The sequence below is a fragment of the Somniosus microcephalus genome, chromosome 5, assembly GCF_052327205.1.
Source record: "Somniosus microcephalus isolate GS21.2 chromosome 5, FLI_Smic_1.0, whole genome shotgun sequence".
NCBI classification, from domain to species: Eukaryota; Metazoa; Chordata; class Chondrichthyes; order Squaliformes; family Somniosidae; genus Somniosus; species Somniosus microcephalus.
In genome coordinates, this window is record NC_140991.1 from 93,671,352 (window position 1) to 93,694,073 (window position 22,722).

General features: G+C 42.1%; 1 protein-coding gene across 2 annotated transcripts in view; it reads right to left on the minus strand.

Moving 5' to 3' along the window:
- Window positions 1-19,278, minus strand: part of rab5aa (RAB5A, member RAS oncogene family, a) — a 30,209-nt gene extending 10,931 nt beyond the window's left edge. Inside the window, exons 1-3 of one of the 2 annotated variants that reach the window (XM_085988009.1) lie at window positions 19,135-19,278; window positions 11,500-11,707; window positions 10,557-10,792 (exon numbers count right to left, since the gene is read on the minus strand). In XM_085988009.1, coding sequence (XP_085844135.1) covers window positions 10,557-10,722 — 166 coding nt within the window. In that variant the 5' untranslated portion in view covers window positions 10,723-10,792; window positions 11,500-11,707; window positions 19,135-19,278. The remainder of the gene's footprint in view (window positions 1-10,556; window positions 10,793-11,499; window positions 11,708-19,134) is intronic. The other variant, XM_085988008.1, reaches the window with a different exon arrangement.
- Window positions 19,279-22,722: the final 3,444 nt, after the last annotated feature.

Genomic DNA, 22,722 nt, shown 5'->3' on the forward strand with positions numbered 1-22,722 from the left:
TACTTATCTCACTGACGGGTACAAAATGTGTTTGCTTTATGTAACCGTTTTCATTTACACAATATTTATCGAACATTGTACAGGAAACTTTGTGCTATCCAGCACCCACGGGACCGAGCTGCTGCCGTTGCCTAAAAAGTGCCGTACTCTCCAGAGTTAATGTTGAGAGATACGGAGATTCTTATCTCTGTATTTGACAACAAACACTGTTGCTTAGCAACAGCTTCTAAATACTTGGGTGTGGCCCTAAAGCTCTGTAGCTGAAGCTGTTGCTATAGCTACAGACCTTGCACAGCTTGACTGTTCAAACAAAGCAAAAAAAAATGGCTGCTGATTTTTGCCGGTGGCTCCAGATTGCCGGATAGCTCACCTCCGGATAGCACAAAGTTTCCTGTACATTAAAAAAAAAAAATCTGGGTAGTGTACCAGATTGCCATTAAGACAATAGTCAAGAGACTAGGTACCTAAACATTTGGGTCTCAAGAGTTTGCTATTAGGCTCATGATCTCTCCCTTTTGCGGGAGTTTCTGACGAGGCCGCATTCAACAAAGGCTACCATTGCTTACTAATTAGTCCAAGAACACCACCGTTGCACTTCTTTGGTTACTGAATGTCCACCCCAAAAATCATACCAAAATATCGGAAGGAAATAAAACCAGATTACAATACTGAAACTAAAAACTAAGGGCTCAAAATAGTATTGTACATTAATTGGGTATGCAAAATAATGTGTTTGTTTAATTGCTTTCTCTTCAGTGACATTTGCAGAAAATGTAATCACTCCAACTGGTTATTATTGTGAACCTTACAAAGCAAGATCGTCTATTACCAGAATCTTAATGACCATTTCTGAAGATTTAAAAGATTATATACAACACATTCTACTGTGTCACAATCAGATTTAAAGTGGTATCCAACTGTTCAGACTGAGCTTAAGGTTAAAAAAAGGGTGTGTGATTTTTAAATTTTTTTATATAAAGCATAAATCTCATGGCGTTGCTGACAGTGAGTAAAGAAAATGCTGTTTTATCCAACATATATTATGTGATCAGGATTATTGATTGGATAATAAAAGCAGTTTGATTTATTCATAGAACTTGGGAGTGTTGGTGGTAGTTTCAGGATCATATTCCACAATTATGTCGATATTTGCATAGAAACTCTAAACTAGTATCCTTGATTGTATGCTCAATTAATTTCATACATCACCATTTCTTCAAAGCCCAGATGGAGAGAAATGTAGGAAAAAGTTCCAGGCTGCAGCTACTGTGTGCAGTAGTACTGGGGAATGGGGAGGGAGGATCTAGTTTAGTCATATTGGGAGGGTAGCCCCATGATCTGGAAGGGGAACCCTGGGCAAGCAGACATGACAGAAATGACACTCTACATGAGAGTTTTTAATACTACTAGTCAATCTACAATGGCGTTGCACAGGGAGTCAAGTCCGAGCGTAGACTTGAGGTAAAGCTGGGTTTGAGGACAAGGGAATATCTGGACCAAGATGGACAGCTGTAATTCAGTGCCCATTTTAAAATCATATGTTGTGTCATTATTTATAGCTAAATAACAAAATTTATGGCAATCTGGGAAGCAGAGACATAGATACAGATTGAGGAGCTAGGAGATTCAAAACTAAGGTGCTACAGCATCACCAATGGCGAGAGGATATAATTATAGCATGACAAATTAACACAATTTTCATTCTAAATGTGGCCATATAAATTTATAATGGGGAAAGGAAGGCACAAGAGTGAGGCAAAGTAAGGTTTCATAGGCAGGAAGTGCTTGCAGATGCAAGATTTTAATATAAAGGGAAAACATGAGCAACATTCCTCTCCAATTACTTCACCAGATATGAAATGAAAGTTCTAGACAGGCTAAATGGGCTCAAAACAATCCCTATGTACAGATGGTATTAATCACAGAATGCTGAGAGAGACTAGGAAGGAGATTCGTGAGGCACCAACGATCATTATGAGAGTTACACTGTACACTAGGGAGGTAGATTGGAAACAGCCTAATGTGGTGCCCATATTCAAAATAGACAACACAGACAAGCAACTACAGACCTATTACTCCGACTTCCATTCCATGTAAAATAATGCAATTGATCAGGCGTAAGCTGCAGAATAACAGCCAACAGCAGTTAGCATGGATTCAGAAGGGGAAGATCCTGCTTGGCCAGCCTCAGCTTCTTTGAGGAAGTGACAACTCAAGTGGACTGTGGTAAGCCCTATGTGGTGTACCTAGACTTCCAAAAAGCTTCTGATAAAGTTCTCACGAAAGACCATTAAACTCAAAACCGTGTGGATTCTGGGTAAACCCTAGGAATGCATAAGCAACTGGCTGAAGAATAGGAAGCAATGAGTACTAGTTAGAGGAGATACGTCAGGCAAGGAGAGGGCAATGAGTATTAAGTGGGGTACCTCAGGACTCGGCCATTAGTGTTTAAGTTACATAAATGACCTAGATTCAGAAACGCAGAATTATATAGATATGTATACAAACAGATCTTCCATGGTATTGCTTACTGCAAATCAGATACGTTATATTATTCTGCTGCTGAGGTGGCACTGTGTCTAAGATAGCCTGTCCCTTTAAAGCCAGAAAATCTAATTGCTGGAAGCAAATCAGAAATTTGGTCAGGAAACTTTGCAGATTGGAATGTGCTCATCAGGTTCTAGTTACAGTTCGGAGACACTTAGCATTTTAAGATTGTTTTACATTGATAACAGAATGTGATGTTCCACCTGTGACATTGCTTGTAGTGAGTGAGAAGGGGGAGATCCTGAGGTTCAGCAGCACTTTTGGGGGGGGGGGGGGGGGCGCGGCAGTGACAAAAGGGGAAAAAGACATTTGGGATGGAAATGTCAGCATTTGGTACTGTGAAATAGCTAGCTCAGCTGCACAATTCAATATTTATGTAAACAAGTGCTTAGTTACACCAATAACTTTTACTCAAAAACCTTAACTTCATCTTTCAGTTTGTTTTCTATCATTTTGGGGGGGGTGGGGTGAAGAGAACTCACGAATAGGGCAATGGGGTGTTTATGCCATATAACAATGTATTATTGGGCCCACGGATTTATGGGGACTGAATAAATCAAATTCTATTTTTATTTTGTACTAGATTTTAAACTGTTTCAGGGATCAAATCATGTGACTTGTGAAAACTAACTGAGTTGTTTGAGTAAAATGTGTTTCTTTACCTGTGTATTTACCCCATACTCTTTATAAAAAAAAAACACACCCAGGATACACAGGATGATGAAAGGCTTTATGCAGCAGACTGGAGGTAGATATGTGGAGCGTATAGGGTTGCAAAGGGGTGGAAAGTTTCCGGTAAATTTCCAGAAATTTTCCACAGGAAGTTTAGCTTGGGAATTTTGCCCAAAAAAGCACATGCTAGCATAATATTGTTTTCTTTGTATTTCTCTCTTTTTTCCCCCCCACAGGTCCTCTCTTAAAATTACTAACAGAGATGGAATCTTAATTATTAAGGAATTTCTTAATCAATATATGTTTATCTTCTTACTTGGCTTGTTTTAATAATTACAAGCTTTGTGTGTGACTGTGAACAAATGTGTCCTGATTGGTTGGATGAGCGATTAGCTCCCTCTATTTGTAATATTTGCATATCAAATTGTGATTGGCCTGCAGGCATCTGTAAGACTGCTATAGTTTTTTTTAAGATCCAGGTTAGGGGTCCTGAGGGAAGTCATTTTGTTTTCTGCTGATGTTGTGATGATGCAGTAAGTAAATCAGACTTTATACCAAATAAACCAGTTGTTGAACTGTTGTCCTTCAATTTAAAATATACAAAATAATACACTATTGGTGATGTAGCGTCGTGTGTGTACAGGTCATGCTTCCATCACATGGAGCATCAGCAAAAATGTACTCACCCTGTTGCAATCGTGCTGATCATAAACTACATCGTCTCCACTCCTCTCCCAGTGTTCTTCAAGAGCACAGACACGAAGGACAACAGACACACAGGCACATACATTGCTGATGAGCTGAAAGCGGTCATCAACGATCTTGGATCACAAAAGGTCTTTGCAGTAGTTACTGACAATGCTGCGAATATGAAGGCTGCTTGGGCTCAACTGGAGGAGGCCTACCCTCATATTACGTCTATTGGGTGCGCAGCTCATGGGCTTAACCTGCTCCTCAAGGACAACATGGGTTTGAGAACCATGGAAGCACTGTACAAGAGAGCCAAGCAAGTTGTTAAGTATGTCAGGGGAAAACAGGTAGTTGCAGCAACCTACAACTGCAAGCAAATGACAAAGAACAAGAACACCACACTGAAGCTGCCCAACAACACTAGATGGGGTGGTGTTGTCATAATGTACAACAGCCTTCTGGAGGGTAAGGAGTTGCTGCAAGAAATGGCAATATCCCAGTCTGGGGATATGGAAACCACCATCAAGAAAATACTGCTGGATGATGTGTTTTGGGAGAGTGGTTAGCAGCCTTAAACTACTCTCACCAGTAGCATCTGCAATTGCTCACATTGAAGGAGATGACGCTGTCTTGTCAGATGTTCTCAGGCTTTTTACTGATTTAAAAGAACAAAATCAGCATTGCCCTACCCACATCCCTGCTGCTCAAAGCAGAGAAGGCAATTGTTCAATTCATACAGATGCGTCAAGAATTTTGTGTCAAGCCGATTCATGCTGCAGCATACATGCTGGACCCAAAGCATGTTGGGAGACCAATACTTTCTGGAGAACAGATCAACAGCGCTTACAGTGTGATTTCTACCCTCTCACACCATCTCAATCTGGATGTGGGCAAAGTTCTCTACCAAGCAAGGTCTTTGGAATGGGGATGGGATTATGGGAATCATGCAAGCATATCAGTGCACATACCTGGTGGAAGGGACTTTGTGCATCTGAGGCCCTGTCACCTATTGCATCGGTGATACTCCAAATCCCACCTTCATCAGCGGCCTCTGAATGAAACTGGTCACTTTTTGGGAATACGCATACAAAGGTGCGCAACAGGCTGACTAACGAGAGTGGAGAAACTGGTGGCTATCCGGGCGAACCTACAACTTATTGAGCCAGATACAGAAGTGTCCACCACACAGCTAGACACTGACAGAGGAGGAAGTGGACACGTCAGAGCCAGAGTATCAGGAGGAGCAATGAGGAGTAGAAGACTCAAAGGGACAAAATAAGGACAAATTACAGGCTAAATAAGCTGATGCTCTTTTTATTTTATTTTAGATGGGTCTTTTTGTGGGGGTTCAATAAAGCTCAAAATTGTAACCGAAATAAAGTTTTGAAAGCCTGTTTTTATTTGTATGGAACAGTATGTCTATTTTGACAACAAAGATAATATAAGGGTCAGAGACAAAAACCATCAGTGTGCAAAAAAACTCAAAAATTCCCATGGAAAGTTTCCTCTTAAAAATTCCCAGAATTTTGCAACCCTAGGAGCGTAGCAACAATTATGGGTGAAGGGGGGGGGGGGGGGGGTGCTGGCCTGGTAGTATTGGATGGTGGCTCAGAAGGGGAAATCTAAAATCTTTGAGCACTGGGAGGTGGAGGGTCACAGATCATGGGAGTACTGGGACGAGAAGTGTGTTCTAGATCATCCTTGGCCATCAGACCACTCCTTGGTTTTGTTCTCAGCTGTATGGCACCATCTACACCCCACTGCATTCCCAGCCTGAAGCCAGTGTTCAGCGTTAAGTGCTTTTAACCATTTGCCAATTGCAATACACACACACACACTAATAAGTGCATGTGCACCTGACCGCTAAGAATGGGCCAGGGTTTGGGTGGACAAGAGAGCGGCCCAATGTCCAGAAACAGACAAGTCAGGGTGGCCTGGGAACATGTTGCTGCCAGTCAGAATGGACCAGGTGCCGTTGGGGTGCTCAAGGCTTTGGGGTGACTAAGTCAGCAGCAGAGCAGGACTCAGAACAAAAGAGCACCTTTCATGACTTTGCTCAGGGCCATCTCTCAGGCAGTCCCCCAGAACCAAGGAGGACTTCTTCCACATTAAAAATTAGTTCTCAGGTGACTGAGTCCAATGCGGGACCTACAGTCTGTCACAGGTGGGGAAAACGGTGGTAGAAGGGGCGGGTGGGTGGGGTGCTTGGGTTGACGTGCGCTCCTTCCGCGGTTTGTGCTTGGCTTCCGCTTGCTCCCGGCGAAGAGACTCGAGGTGTTCGGCGCCTTCCCGGATGCTCCTCCTCCACTTTGAGCGGTCTTGGGCCAGGGATTCCCAGGTGTCGGAGGGGATGTTGCACATTTTCCAAGGAGGCTTTGAGGGTGTCCTTGAAGCGTTTCCTCTGCCCACCTGGGGCTCTCCTGCTGTGTCAGAGCTCCGAGTAGAGTGCGTGTTTTGGAAGTCTCATATTGGGCATGCGGACGATGTGGCCCGTCCATCGGAGCTGTTCGAGCGTGGTCACAGCTTCGATGCTGGCCTGCGCGAGAACACCGATGTTGGTGCGCCTATCCTGCCAATGGATTTGCAGGATCTTGTGGAGGCAGCATTGGTGGTACCTCTCCAGTGCTTTGAGGTGCCTGCTGTACATGGTCCATGTCTCTGAAGCATACAGGAGGGTGGGAATCACTACTGCTCTGTAGACCATGAGCTTGGTACCGGGTTGGAGGTCTTCAAACACTCTCTTCCTCAGACAATACACGGTCATACTAGGAGCACAGACAGCAGCCCCAGAGTCAAACATGAGCCCCAAAGATAAGCCTTAGTGGAGCAAAACTTAGCTGCTTTTCTGGCAGGATGTGGAGAATTTATTACGTTGATTTTTTTTACATTTTAGCTGGTTACATTAACTATTATTCATCTACCTGTAGTCAGTGAATACATTTTTTTTTAATAAAACTGCACAAAATGAAAATGAATTCGTGCAGCAAGACCGGGATTACAGCAGATATATATTACTTTCAATATGGCAATTTTTTTTTTTTTAAATAAATAAAGTTGTTAAGATATATACAGTAAAATACAAGTCTAAAATAAGTTACATTCAAGCTTTACAATGCACTGGTCAGACTATACAAGAGTACCTCAGTTTTAGACATTTTGCCAAAAGTTGTTACACACGCACTGGAAAAGGTACAATGACCAAAGAAAGTAAACTGATCCCAATTGTAAAGATGATGATCTATTAGGAAAGATGAGATGTACAAGCTTCACGGACTAAAAAGGCAGTTATGGGGAATTTAATATATAAAATATTGCTAAGGTAAACCCAGAAAATTACTTCAGTGTGTGAAAAGTACAATAAGGCATAAATGGAAATTAAAAACAAAGAACTTCTTGGAGCGAAATGTTTGAAACAATCTGCCAGGAGAAACAAAAATAGAGACGATTCAAAATAGAGCTGGATCCTACAATTGGGTACAAGAGGAGCAAAGTTTCAATGATTTGAATGGCTTTGCACCCCGATTTGTTTGCACACAATTAAGATCTCATTTTTTGTAGTGATTGTTACACAGAGCTGCAAAGGCCATAACTCGGCTTTGAGAAAACAGTAATAATTAATAACAATGGGCATGTGTCACAAAGTAACAGATGACTGAATTGTGCAATTTATACAACTCTTTATATGCAGCACGGTGGCATAGTGGTTAGCACTGTTGCCTCACAGCGCCAGGGACCCGGGTTGAAATCCGGCCTCGGGTGACTGTCTGTGTGGAGTTTGCACATTCTCCCCGTGTTTGCGTGGGTTTTCTCCGGGTGCTCCGGTTTCCTCCCACAGTCCAAAGATGTGCGGGTTAGGTTGATTGGCCATGATAAAAATTTGACCCTTAGTGTTAGGGGGGGATTAAATACGTGGGGTTACGGGGATAGGGCTTGGGTGGGATGGCTGTCGGTGTAGGGACCGGGTGCTAGGGTTTGGATGATCAGCCATGATCTCGTTGAATGGCGGAGCAGGCTCGAAGGGCCGAATGGCCTACTCCTGCTCCTATCTTCTATGTTTCTTTAAAACTTAATTCTGATATATCATTGGTTGAAGCTTGGTCTAAAAGGCCTGTTTTGTACAAATGTTTTATTTTTGCTATATCCCCTTAGATCTCCATGCAATAAGAGTGCATATACTAGAGTGAGAAGAGACAAAAAAAAAGACAGACTTGCATTTATATAGTACATGTCACGTCCTCAAGATATCCCAAAACACTCCCCAACTTATACCAAAAGCGTGCAGAGTCAATCTGTTGATACATTTTAATGCAATTTCTGGATCTCATTAGACATTCAGCAAATAGTGTACAGTAACTCTGCCGTATCTACACTGGTGTGGCACATCACAGGGATACTGGAGCTGGGCCCATTAGTGGGATATAAAGAACATTTCTAAAAACAAAATTTGAACAATGCAGTCACATCAGTGGCTGCAGAGGTCCAAGAAGGATAAATGCACCATGGTCACAATCAAAAAGAATGTGATTTGTGGCTTTGGCTAGGGCTGTTCTGATGCTGTGGGGAAGGTTGGAAACCTGATGAAAGGGATTCAGAAAGTTGCGGGAGAGATGGGCAAAGAACAGAGAGGCAAGATCATCAAGGACTTCAGTAGAAAAGATGGGGAGGTAGTTAGTGAGGACAGAGACGTTAAGGGTGGATACTGTGAGGAGAGGGTGAGGAGAAAGCTGGATGGACAGGAGTTTCATTGCAATGGGGTCAAGGAAGCATGAATGAGATGAGTTAGGAAAGGGTATGGGTGTAGATGGGTGAGAAACTAGAAAGACAGGAATTGAGGGCTCCAGTAACAGGGAGCATAGGAGAGTTAGGCTTAGGGGACATGCAACAGGGTGATCGGATAGTCACGAAGAATTCCATAAGCGCCTTGCACTTTAGAAGCAAGAGTGGGAGGCAGGGAGGTGGTGGTCAAGGAGTCGGTCAGTAATAGAGAAAAGGACTCTGGGGTTATCTTTGCTCTCCAGGATGTTCCTAGGGTAATGGGTGGTTTTGCCAAAGTGCAGCAAGCCCTGGTAGAGCTTGATAATGGCATACCGGCTTCAACAAAATGAACCATTTCAAGATACTACGCATACAAGAAAATAAGACTAAGTAGTAGCAGAATTGACCAAAAACATGTTTGAAAAGAGGTTTTGAGGGAAGTAGCAATGTGAAGAGGTTTATGGCGCTCCTGAAAGCTTGGTCACCAAGTAAGAAACACCTGTGAGAGAGGTAACCAAAGTCGGGCTGGAGCAGGCTGCTGGCTGATACAGGGCTGGAGCAGGCTGCTGGCTGATACAGGGCTGGAGCAGGCTGCTGGCTGATACAGGGCTGGAGCAGGCTGCTGGCTGATACAGGGCTGGAGCAGGCTGCTGGCTGATACAGGGCTGGAGCAGGCTGCTGGCTGATACAGGGCTGGAGCAGGCTGCTGGCTGATACAGGGCTGGAGCAGGCTGCAGGCTGATACAGGGCTGGAGCAGGCTGCAGAGCTGATACAGGGCTGGAGCAGGCTGCAGAGCTGGGTCAGGACAAGGTCACAGAGGAACTTGTAGACAAAAACAAAATGTTTTAATTTGGTGCAATGGGAGACAATGGAGGTTGGTGAGGATACGATGATAGATGAGTGATATGTGCGTGCAGCAGAGTTTTGGATTAGTTGGGAGTTTATTTAAGTGGGTGTTCAAGAGAAGAAGCTCAAGAAATCAGCAAGGATTGCGTTGCAAGAAGTCAAGTTTTGAGCTGACAAAAATATGGGACTTTACTGGTGGTAGTGGTGAGGGGGTTGGGGGAGGGGGGGGGGAAAAGAGGCAGGCAATGTTGCAAAAGTGTTTCCTTTAAGTAGCTTAAACAATGTTACAAAATATGATCTAAATCCCAAATTAATATAGGCAGACTTCACATTCCTGATACTCTGATCATACTGCTATAAAGAAAATACTTTTTCTACATTACAAGTTTTCTTGTACAATTTCCAACCAAGAGCGCTTTGCCCGGGTCTCTGCCACAGATTTTGAGCGATCTAGGCTGGCTGATAAATAGTCTTTCACCCAAGCCTTCTCCCAGATTTGTCACTCCTTCTGAGGCAACAGCTGACCTATGCTCCAAGTCTCTCATCAAAAGCCTGAAGCCCAAGTGTTGGTGGGCAAGACATGAGTGCAATTAGTTGACATGTCAATACCATTTGACCACCATAATCGAGTTCAAAATCCAGAGTAAATCTTAGCAGGGCTAGCACTTCAAAGGAAAGACAAAGTAACAATTGTTCCCTGCACAAAAGAAAGTCGCTAACATGGTAAAGAAGCTTGATCGTTTGTCATCTAGGCTGTGTATTTTGTGCAGTATTTCCCAAGAGAAAAACACGTTTTATCACTTTCAGCCATTGGTGTACATTCTGTAGGGCAGTAAATGAGCCAGTGCTAAACTTTGGAGGAAGTTCCCACTTTCTCACTCCCTTCCGAAAATGGCATGGAGATGTTAATCTGTGAAAGGGGGTGGGAAAAAATTGATGTATAGCACACAGTACATACAAATATTCACACTGAAAAAAACATTAGTTATTTGAATACAATTACATTAAAGACTAAAAGGTAAATCCTCAGTAAAGTAAAACTTACCACCAATAGTACTTTCTTGATATTCATGGAACTGTCCCTTCACAAAACGAAGCACTAAACTAGATTTGCCAACAGCAGACTCTCCAAGTAGAACAAGCTTGAACTGGCAGATTTTGTTAGCAGCAGCTGGTCCATTGGGTCTCGCTGCACCTCCCCGATTTGCCATGTCCTAATTAGTCACCAGATTCACTTGTGCCAAACTAGTACTCGCTCCTGGTCTCCTAGTCAGTTTTAGGCTAAAAAAGAACAAGATTTTTTTTGAAGCAACAGTAAACCATCAATTAATGTAAAAATACTTCAAATAACCTAGCTTAGGGAAAATAAGCTCCAAAATGGCCCATTCTTGTAGCATAATTACTCCGATGATGGAAAAAGATACAAAAACAAGAAAAGGCCTTTCAGCTAATCAGATACTGAAAAAAACACTAGATATCTGAAACAAATAGGAAATGCTGGAAATCTACAGCAGGTTAATCAGCATCTGTAAAGAATAAAGACAAGTTAGAGTGTATGCCCTTTCTCAGAACTGAAGACAACACCCCCGCCCTCCTCCCCCCCACATAAAATCTAAGCCGTCTTGATTCTACACAACTGAAATCACTTCCTGAGAAAAGCAGCTTAAGCTCTTATTGGACCAGTATATGCAATAAAACTATTTCCCAGCAACTAAGTTTTTCATTCCTTCAAGACAGTGCCATACATTTCTGCCACAAGACTCTTTTCTTCCAGTCATTTGTTAATTTTATTCTTCCAAATTGCTAGCAGACTCCCTTCAACAGCTATGTGCTTTGATTACTCTTTAATTATCTTCAAGAACTAAAGATGCAAAAAGTGAAATGTCTCAAAAGTTACAGAATTGGAAGAAAAATAAGCATAGAGGGGAAAAAGAAAATCAGCTCAAATATTATTTAGAATTGGTCCTTTTTTGACATCCATCTCTTACCATGTCAAACAGGTGGTGGTTCTGGAGACAATTCTGGAGCTTCCAATTGCTCAGTTGGCAGATGCACCACTTTGTGTAGTACTGAGTAACAGACTAAGATGGTCTCAGACAGGATACGAGTTAGCTGATCTCAGCTGGGTTGGAATTAGGATACTACAATTAGTTTCAGCACTTCAGGCTTGGGGAAAGTCAGCTTTGAAACAAGAGTCTGAAAGCAGATATTTCTAAAAATGTATTTATTTTTTAAAAAGTCCAACCTCACTGAAATATTGCTTGCTTTGCTCTACTGCATATCACCTACACAAACAAGGTAGTGGGAGAAGAGCGAGAAAGTGAGCCAGTGTGGTTATTCCACTGGCGATCTTGTCTCAGAAACTCTGCTTTCAAGCAGCAAATCATTTATTACCACCTTGGGCATTTCAAGATTATGACAAGGTCTGACACGACATGTTTTAAGCAAGTTACTATATAGTCCATCAGCAAATCTCTGTTCATGCCTATCTAGTTTTTTGTTCCAGCCTTCATGCAATGACATTGCTAAAATTGCCTCCAAAATGTCATTTCCTCTTTCTTGCGGAGAACTCTTCATGCTCTATATAAAGCCCCAAGCCCACCAAGGACTTCAATAGTCCTTCTATATCGGGGAAGGCTCCAACACCCTCCTTGTACTGCTGCACAAAATACAGGATCCATCTGGTTTGATGGATCCTACCTTACCTCTAACCTCCACCACTCCAATACATATATACATGCTCATTACACAGCCTCCCACTCCAACTTAGTCTTTCCCCAGAGTCCCAGAATTGTGAATTCCTCACCTCCAGCTTTCTTTCCTCCTACAAATCACACTACTTTAAAATTCCTGAACCACGTTATGGCCAAGGAATAACATACATTTAATGATTTGCATCTCATTTGTTAAATTCGAATACTTTCTGAATATAATTACACTATTTATTTCAGGTGCTCCTCACTACACTGACCGTCAGAAAAATCTGTTAAAAACACACAGCTGGAATAGAGACAACATCACTCCAGTCTATAATTTATTTGCATGACATCAGTGATGGGGAAAATGTCGCAAACTATTTTCTAAGATACTGGATGATTCTTCATTAAATATTTTAACTGACAGTAGTCTTGCATTTTTTCGTATTCCTTTTTAATACTTTCTTTGTGACCCTTTGTTGCTTTTTTAATTGCTCTCCCAGTCTACTGGATTTCCACTTTTCTTCGCATTGCTGCAAACCTCCTCTTTTAGCTTTACACTATATCTTACCTCATTTGTTGAGCATTGTTGTCTAACTAAACAAGTGGCGCATTTGCCTTTTGGGGCACATACTTGTATTGTACCAAATACTTCTCTGAATACCTCACACTGTGTCTGTAGGTTTACCGGTCAACAATTAAGCCCAGTTTACTGTCCTCAGTTTATGTCCCATTCTTTCGAAGTCAGCCTTCCTCAAATTTAAAACTTTAGTTTATGACTCACTCTTCTCCCTCTCAAACCTTTACATCAAATTCAATCATGGTCACGGTTCACAAAATGTTTCCTTACCGTCAGATTGCTTACTAGATCTGGCTCATTACTAGTCACTAAATCTATTATGGAAGTAATTGGGAAAACAAAGATTAATTAGACTGGGAAAAATGAATTAAATTGAAAGCAAGAGTTCATCAGATCAATTGGTAAGACTGCTTCTTAATTTTTTCTACTGTGAATGATTTGAAGTGAAGACTGGTTCCTGATTTCATAGATGTTAACTGGGAAACAGTTATGTTGCTTTAACTTGGAAAGGTTTTATTTACAGTATATGCAAAAAAATTTAATAGCACCCTGCTTTTGTTTTATAAAATGACCAGAAAAGGGCAAAAATCAGGAAGTCTCCAAATTCTATAGCCACTCATTGCAACCAAATAGGCCCAACGAAAGTGCCGGTTTCGTGCATGCACTGCGCATGCGTGGGAAACCGGAACTTCCGTTCCCTTAAAGGAAGGGGTTCAAAGGTTGAACACGTGCACCTGGAACATACGTTTTTTTTGCAGGTTTCTCCAGGAGGGTAAGTCTCCAGGAGTTACACTTTTAAAAAGCAGTCACAAGGCCTGCTTTTAACAAGGTAAGTGGTGAATTAGTTAAAATTTAAAAAAAATTTCCACAGGTTTATTATTTTTAAATACTTTAAAGGTAAGTTTATTTTTAGCCCTGTTAGAAACTAATTAATTTTTTCAAAAATTTTGTAATTTATAGTTATTTAAAAAAAGTGATTTTAATTTTTTTTTGAAGTTTTAGTTATGTTTTGGGGCTGATTTGTATTTATAGTTTTGACAGCTCTTCCTGTCAAATTTATGAATGGGCATTCCCTGCTACCATTGGCTCTCCATGGCCCACGTGATCCCAGGGGACACTTCGAACTAACTGCGCCCCTGGGATATGCAAGCACTGCTCGCCGGCAGTTGGAGCAGGCCCAGGATCGGAATCCCATGCGGGCCCACAGCTCAACGGCCGGTGTGCTAGGTAAGTGCAGGTTGGAGGCTTGCACCCACAGGAAGCCTCCGACCCGAATTTCTGGGCCAGTGTATGCAGGATACAGAGCAGACTCAAAAAATTGGACCATTATACTGCAACCAAGACATTAAAAAGTTAGGACTGATCTGATGAATCTTGATTAAAAAAAGTTAGCCATGATTCCAACTACTGAACACCACTATCCTCTGACCCTTGAGAAGTAGACAAGATCATGCTCAGTGGCAACGCACATTATTTGAATATCCTACCTACACCAACCATTTAGATTCATTCATGAATTAACACTAAGGCAAGCTACTGGAGAGCTGTCAGCACCCATGGAACAATACTCCAGCATAATTCTGCACGTGCAGAAGGAGGCAGCTAAGGAAAGAAATGTGCTAATGGGAATAGAATATTCCTTATGACAATATTAAGTTGTGATGCAACCACTCGGCTACAGCAGCTGAACTTGTTTTTGGAATGTCTGCTCTCAGCCAGACTGTTCCTGTAGGACAATCGCATTTGCAACAATCTAGCTGCACTAAATAACTCTTACAAACAGTAGCATTAAGCAGGTTACATCACCAAAGATTATCAATAACATTTGTTCTTTGAAGCCATTTCAATACTGTTAAGATTAGAAAACTTAGGAGACATTGAGAAGACATCAGCATGTTAAATAATATCTTGATGCAAAAGAAAAACATGCCGCAAATAAAATGCCCATGGACTGCTTGAAAACTGATGGCCTGCAATCTGCTTGGTAATGTAACAGTTCACAATCAATCTACATTCAAACTTAAAAAAGTTTGCTTTCACATACTGGAAGACAGCTCAAGTCCTCAAGCTACAAAGATTTATAGGGGAAGTAACCCACCATTATTAGATTCAACTTTTGTTTCATAGTACTTCTGAGGAAAGATTTTTGATGGATTTTTTTTAAATTAAAAAAAAAAAAAAAATCCTCCACTGAAAGAATGGATGTCAGCCCATTTCCAGGCAGCTTAATGAAGCCGAGTAGAGAAACATTTTGGTACAATGATTGTGATCAGCAGCTCGGAATGAGATACTGGGCGAGAACCCACTTCTTAACCACTATGACACCATGTCAGAACCAAAAGTTGCAGCACACCAGTCTGAAAAAACAGACAAATGGATAAATCAGTGAAATGAGCTTCGTTACATTTAGTAAACACTGGGCTCAGGTCATTTGAGAAACAGCTTTAGTGGCTCTTCGCAGTAACTGCTACCTGTCCCTAAAACACCTAATTAACAGCCCAGTGGTAGTACACCCAAATCATAATAATTAAATAAATGGAATTTCAAAAAATGCTTGGGGATCTTCCATTGCTGATGGGAAGTCAGAGGGCATTGTGCTTTATAAGGAAGTAAATGTGGTGGGACGTTGGCTGTAAGTGATTAAGAGGGTGTGTTGGATTCGTGACAACATAGTAGCAAGATGGTATATGGAGTTTGGGGAGGAATATATTGTGGATTTGGGAGACAAGAGTAATTGAGGTACAGCATTAAGTAGTGAAGCAGCAGAGAGCAGTAGTGATTAACTGAGGGAACAAGGAGTACTATAAACAAGGCTCATGGTAGTGAATATTTAAGATAGTGAAAGATTTAATGGGGGAAATGAGTAATTGTGGAGGGTGTGGTTAGTATTTTGGGGGGGGGGGCGCGCGGAGGGCATTGGTATGAGGTAATGAGTAGTTGAGGGAGTGGTTAGTGAGAAGGTAGCTGAAGGGGAGGGAAAAGTTTGGATGGTGGGTACTGAAGGAATAATGGAGTATTTTGGGGAGAAGTGCGTAGGTCAGGGAAATGAATAGTTTGTGGAGATTAACGGTGAGTATTAGGGGTGGAGCATAGGAACAGGAGTAGGCCATTCAGCCCCTCGAGCCTGCTCCACCATTCTATTGGATCGTGACGGATCTGTACCTCAACTTCATTTACCCACCTTTCTGCTGGTGGCAGTGGAGAATGTAGCCGTTGGTAAAATTAGACTGTAGGATAGGACAGGTTGTGGTTGGAAAAATAGAGAGAGTAGACTTAGATTGAGGAATGGATATGGAGCAGAGGGATAGAACAGCTGAAGGAAGCAGAGAGAGGGAACCACAGGCGAGTGAAGGAACAGGGTGCCACAGAGGAGCTGGGCCAAAGCAGCCATAGAGAAGTGGACAGAGAGCAGAGTTAAAGTCCTGTTGTAACTTCTATGTATTACTTCAATGTATAACAGAGGAGTTGCAGGGCACATTTGGGTTGGAGAGCAGAGCAGAGCTGGGCCTCCAAGCCAACAAATGAAGCAGTAAAGTTTGTGGCAGGAAGACTCCAAGTGTAATATTCAAAAATGTGGAATACTGCATCATTACATTAACAGGTCAAGAAGTAGAGTATCAAAGCCTGGATAAAGAGCAGAGCTGGCTGGGCATCCAGACTGGGAATGTACTGCAAGAGCAGACAAGATTCAGGAACATTATTTTTTCTTAATTATAAATATGGAGCAGGCATAAAAATAAAAACCAAAGGACAAAATGTAATTACTTCCAATATTAGGTTATCACATATCCCAATATGAATCCTTGTAAATAAAACCACACGAGCTAAGGCAACTTCATTAAATGTTGAATTACAGGCCAAATTTCTGGTGACATCTAAAGTGACTCATTTAAAATGCTGTTCTGTAGACATGAAATCTGAATGCTAACAGTGTCCCAAAATGTGTATAGAAAGCCAAAACCTAAATCCAAGCTATGCTTTGCACATAATGTTAGTTTATCAAGTTGTCTTAAAAGGTTTTTGTAAGTCATCTTAAACCTGCCCATAAAAAATAGTTTTAGCATCTGTAACTGCAGGAGATAACATACAACTGATGGCATGACAGATAATTCTGTAAATATCAAAGTTGAATACTTTGTATTGCAGCTGCTTATAATTCTGACTTCAAAAAGTTTTCACCTCTTCACAAACACTGGAAAAAAAGAGCCAAATTTCCTACTACTTCAACAAACTGTTGCTGCAGTTAGGGTCTGCAGTACATAGGAAATGAATTCTAGCCAGCTTCTAGCAACTTACAAAATGGCTCTTTAATAAAAGTTTCAAACATAAACAATTTATATTTACCCATTATATAAAAGAGAATTTGAGAAGCTATAGTGTAGATTACAAATGAATAGGATTCATATAAATGGTTTATAACCAACTTAAGAGACAAGAGTCATTAGTTTTAGCAACAAGGAGCTTAAGTAGGTTAAAAACAAAACTATTAATTGACAGATAAAACTAAAACAGTGAATTAATTTGGTACATCATGTAACTTTCTTTACAGAACAAGTCTGTACAGTAACCACACAGTATTGGAGATGCTTGTTCTAGCACCTGACTGGCTGCACAGACAGTTAATAGTATTTAATAGGCTTCTATCGTCTTTAACTATCAAACAAAGACAGCTTATGGCTGCAAGAACGGTATAGTTACATACTAGATAGTAGTAAACCTGTTTATTTTGTAGTCAATGTGTGCAGAAATTAATAGAAATATCAAGTACTTTAAGAACACATTTTTTCCCTTAAATTTCAAGCAGTCTCATTCGAAGTTGGAAATCCTAGTGGCCTATTCAGTAGATGCCCAGTATTGTGCCCATCTAAAGGGCACAGTTTTCTTTTTACATTTTCTTAGAAAAATGTAATTGGTACAATATAGCTGCTACCCTACAATTAAACTTTGTAGTTGTTGGCTGTCATTTACAAATGCCCACTTAAGATTTTCTCCAAGAAAATAATTAGCATATCCTGCTTAAAAATGGAAAGACTTAGAAGTTGGTAAACATTTGCATTTTTCCACTCCTAATTCAACAAAAGTCAAAGACACAGTGAAGGAGAAAAGGATCTTGGGCAGTAAATCCCTTTCAAAGCACAATACTATTTGGTGCATTGAAGATGATTAGGCCATGTTTTAAGCAGCAGAGTAGGATCACAAAAATCCAGGTAGAAAAAGACTTCAGACTAAAGCAAGATGGTTGCAGTTTAATTGGAACTACCAGTGACCAGAACTGAAATATGCTTATTTTAGCAAGACTTCTAGAAATTCCAACGAGCACCATAATTAGGAATGAATCAAAGAATCAGATTGAACCTGTCTTATTATTCTCACGAGTTATATAGTCAGTTGCTGCTTAATCCAGCATTCAGTTATTTCAGGTTTCCAGCTTCTGCAGAATTTTGCCTGGTTAAGGACGGTAACTTCAGGTCACCTAAAGTTGTCAGTCAATAGGATCCATGTAGCTCCTTGCCGTCCAATTCTGGACAGAATTTTGACCCAGTGGTGATTGAGCTCTTAATTTTGTTTAACGCTACATTAGTACATTCAGGTATTTGACAATCTAATCTTCAAGCGATTAAAATATAGTTATGCTTCAATAGCAGCTGGGTAACGATGGATATTTAGCGTTAAAAATAAATGCTGATCCGTTTTGCATTCCGATTCTTGGCACCCTCCTGTGACTTAATGCGATTCGCGAAATTACTTACAAAGCTACAGAAAAACTACATCAACTGCGGACACTAGCCCATTGGCTCGCCAGAGTACATATAGAAGAATTGTTACATGCCTCTTATCCCTCCTTTTACAGGTAAACCTACAATCAACGATAAAAGTTTTAAATAATTACAACTAAAAGCGACGCCGCTTGATCTCGTTACACCGCTGACGTCATCCCTGACTTGCAACAAAAACACTCAGGCCCAGGGAAGGAGGCAGCCATTGGGAGCCGGCCAGCCGGCCGGAACCTCGGGCTGCTGCTCACCACAACACAGCGGCACTAACCCTCCCTGCGACATTAACTGCCCTCTCCCACCCGTGGCCTTCACCTCGCCGCCGGCCTCACTCTATTTCTCTCTATATCTGCGACTTGCTGCCGAGTCTACGCAGACGGGAGACGCCATTTTGGATTTTAAAATGCAGCGAGTTTAATGACAGGAACAGTCCGGGGGAGGGCGAAGGAGAGAGAGAGAGAGGGGGCTGCGGCACTCAGCACCCCAACTCCAACCCAACCTCAGGTTTATAAAATAAACAGTCGGACTCTCAGCAGCAACAAACGCGGCGGCGGCCCTCCGCCGAGACCTTACCGGCTGAAGGAGGCGGTGCGGTTTCCGGCCGCTCTCTGAGCCCGACTGTTATGACATGAAGTGGGTGTCCAGCCACTGCCCCGACCGCCAGCTCGCGCCGCTCACTCCGCTGAACACTCGCACCGGAACTCATTGACGCGCCGCATCACCGCCTCGGCGACTGCGTCACCTTCCGCTGCAGCGTCTCTCGCTCGCGCGCGCGCCATCGGTCTAACGCGCGCGCCCCCGCGCCTCTTTCACTTTGCTACTTTCACTGCTTCTTGTTCCCCACAGTTGCAGAGCCTTGGGACAAGCAACTCGTTTGTGAGTGGCAATCGCTCGCTCAATGCATTGTTCACGCTGTGACCTGTTTTCTTTTATTGTCTATCACTACTTTAAAAAAATAGCAACACTTCATCTTTATGCACTGTTTCCCTGATATTGATAGCTCGGCTATTCATAAAAATGGCTTTGCAGGTCAGAGAAGGGCAAAGCAGAACACGAGAAATAGTCGTGCCTAAGGCAGTCTAGGTCGCTTTCAGTTCAAGAGTATAACTGTGTTTCAAGTTTAGGAGGGAATCTCAATCATTTTTAAATTGGAAGATATTTTTGGATTTAGCTTTATAACTAAAACGGGCACAGTACAAATCCACATCTGTCAAAGAGTCACTCTTTTTTTTAAATTGAGCTTTTTTCTCATTCTCAAATAAACAGAGCACCATTTGTTCAAACAGGATGGCAATCTGGATCTTGATCATAAATAAGAATCCCCTGATGACAGCTGGGTAAATCTATTCAAATACAATGTGTGAAATGCTGCTTAATCTTAAGAGTGACACACAATTAAATATATCACAATGAGTGATTGTAACCAAACACACCTTCCCCTCCCCTTTCAGCATTTTGAAGGTACTGTTCCCTCCGCAACACCCTGGTCAACTCCTCCATCACCCCCAACAGGAGATGCAACACCTGCACTTTCACCTCCACAGATCAGTAAAATGTAGTAGTCAGGTACAAAACATAATCAAAAGGCTAATAGAATGTTAGGCTTTGTAACTAGAGGGCTAGAATATAATTGGGAGGAAGCTTGGCTACAGCTATACAAAGCCCTGGTTAGACCACATCTGGAGTACTGTGTACAGTTCTGGGCATCGCACCTTAGAAAGGATATATTGGCCTTGGAAGGGGTGCAGCGCAGATTCACCAGAATGTTACCAGGGATCCAGGTGTTAGATTATAAGGAGAGATTACATAAACTAGGCTTGTATTTCCTCCAGCCACAATGCACTAGTGGTGATGGGAGTGAATGTTTAAGGTGGTGGATGGGGTGCCAATCAAGTGGACTGCTTTGTCATTCATGGTGTCGAGCTTCTTGAGTGTTGTTGGAGCTGCATTCATCCAGGCAAGTGGAGAGTATTCCATCACACTCTTGACTTGTGTCTTGTACATAAGAACATAAGAAATAGGAGCAGGAATAGGCCACTTGGCCCCTCGAGCCTGCTCTGCCATTCAATAAGATCATGGCTGATCTTGGGCTCAAAGCCACCTCCCCGCCCACTCCCCATAACCCTTCACTCCCTTATCTTGCAAAAATCTGTCTACCTCCACCTTAAATGTATTTAATGACCCAGCCTCCACGGCTCTCGGGCAGAGAATTCCACAGATTTACAGCCCTCTGGGAGAAGAAATTCCTCCTCATCTCAGTTCTAAAAGGGTGCCCCTTTATTCTAAAACTGTGTCCCCGCGTTCTAGATTTACCCACGAGGGGAAACATCCTCTCTGCATCTACCTTGTCGAGCCCCCTCAGTATCTTATATGTTTCAATAAGATCACCTCTCATTCTTCTAAATTCCAATGAGTATAGGCCCAGCCTGCTCAACCTTTCCTCATAAGTCAACCCCCTCATCTCTGGAATTAACCTAGTGAATCGTCTCTGAACTGCCTCCAATGCAAGTATATCCTTCCTTAAATAAAGAAATCAAAACTGTACGCAGTACTCAAGGTGTGGTCTCACCAATACCCTGTACAGTTGTAGCAGAACCTCCCTGCTTTTATACACCAACCCCTTTGAAATAAAGGCCAACATTCCATTTGCCTTCCTAATTACTTGCTAACTTTTTGTGTTTCATGCACAAGACACCCAGGTCCCTCTGAACTGTAGCATTTTGTAATCTCCCTCCATTTAAATAATAATTTGCTCTTTTATTTTTCCTGCCAAAGTGTATAACCTCGCACTTTCCCACATTATACTCCATCTTCCAAATGTTTGCCCACTCAACTAACCTGTCTATATCCCTTTGCATGTTCTTTGAGTCCTCTGCACAACTTGCTTTCCCACCCATCTTTGTATCATCCGCAAACTTGGCTACATTACACTCGGTCCCTTCATCCAAGTCATTAATGTAGATTGTAAACAGTTGAGGCCCCAGCACTGATCCCTGTGGCATCCCACTAGTTACCGTTTGCCAACTGGAAAATGACCCATTTATCCCGACTCTCTGCTTTCTGTTAGTTAGCCAATTCTCTATCCATACTAGTATATTACCCCCAAATCCGTGAGCTCTTATCTTATGCAGTAACCTTTTATGTGGCACCTTATCGAATGCCTTCTGGAAATCCAAATACACCACATCCACTGGTTCACCTTTGCCCACCCTGCTCGTTACCTCCTCAAAGAACTCCAGCAAGTTTGTTAAACATGATTTCCCTTTCATAAAACCATGCTGACTCTGCTTGACTGCATTATGATTTTCCAAATGCCCTGCTACTGCTTCCTTAATGAAGGACTCCAGCATTTTCTCAACGACAGATGTTAGGCTAACTGGTCTATAGTTTCCTGCTTTCTGTCTCCCTCCTTTCTTAAATAGGGGTGTTACATTTGCGGTTTTCCAATCCGCTGGGACCTCTCCAGAGTCCAGGGAATTTTGGTATATTGCAACCAATGCATCCACTATCTCTGCAGCCACTTCTTTTGAGACCCTGGGATGCAGGCCATCTGGTCCAGGGGACTTGTCATCTTTTAGCCCCAGTATTTTACCAAGTACTATTTCCTTAGTGAAAGTGATTGTCTTTAGTTCCCCCCTCCCTGTGGCCCCTTGATTATTCATTATTGGGATGTTGTTAGTGTCTTCTACCGTGAAGACAGATACTAAATATTTGTTCTTAGTCTCTGCCATTTCCCTGTTCCACATTATTAATTCCCCAGTCTCATCCTCTAAGGGACCAACGTTTACTTTAGCTACCCTCTTCCTTTTTATATAGCTGTCCTAGGCCCAACCATCTTCAGCTGTTTCATCAATGACCTTCCCTCCATCATAAGGTCAGAAGTGGGGATGTTCGCTGATGATTGCACACTGTTCAGCACCATTCGAGACTCGTCAGATACTGACGCAGTCCGTGTCCATATGCAGCAAGACCTGGACAACAATCAGACTCGGGCTGACAAGTGGCAAGTAACATTCGCACCACACAAGTGCCAGGCAATGACCATCTCCAACAAGCGAGACTCTAACCATCTCCCCTTGACATTCAATGGCATTACCATCGCTGAATCCCCCACTATCAACATCCTGGGGGTTACCATTGATCAGAAACTGAACTGGACCA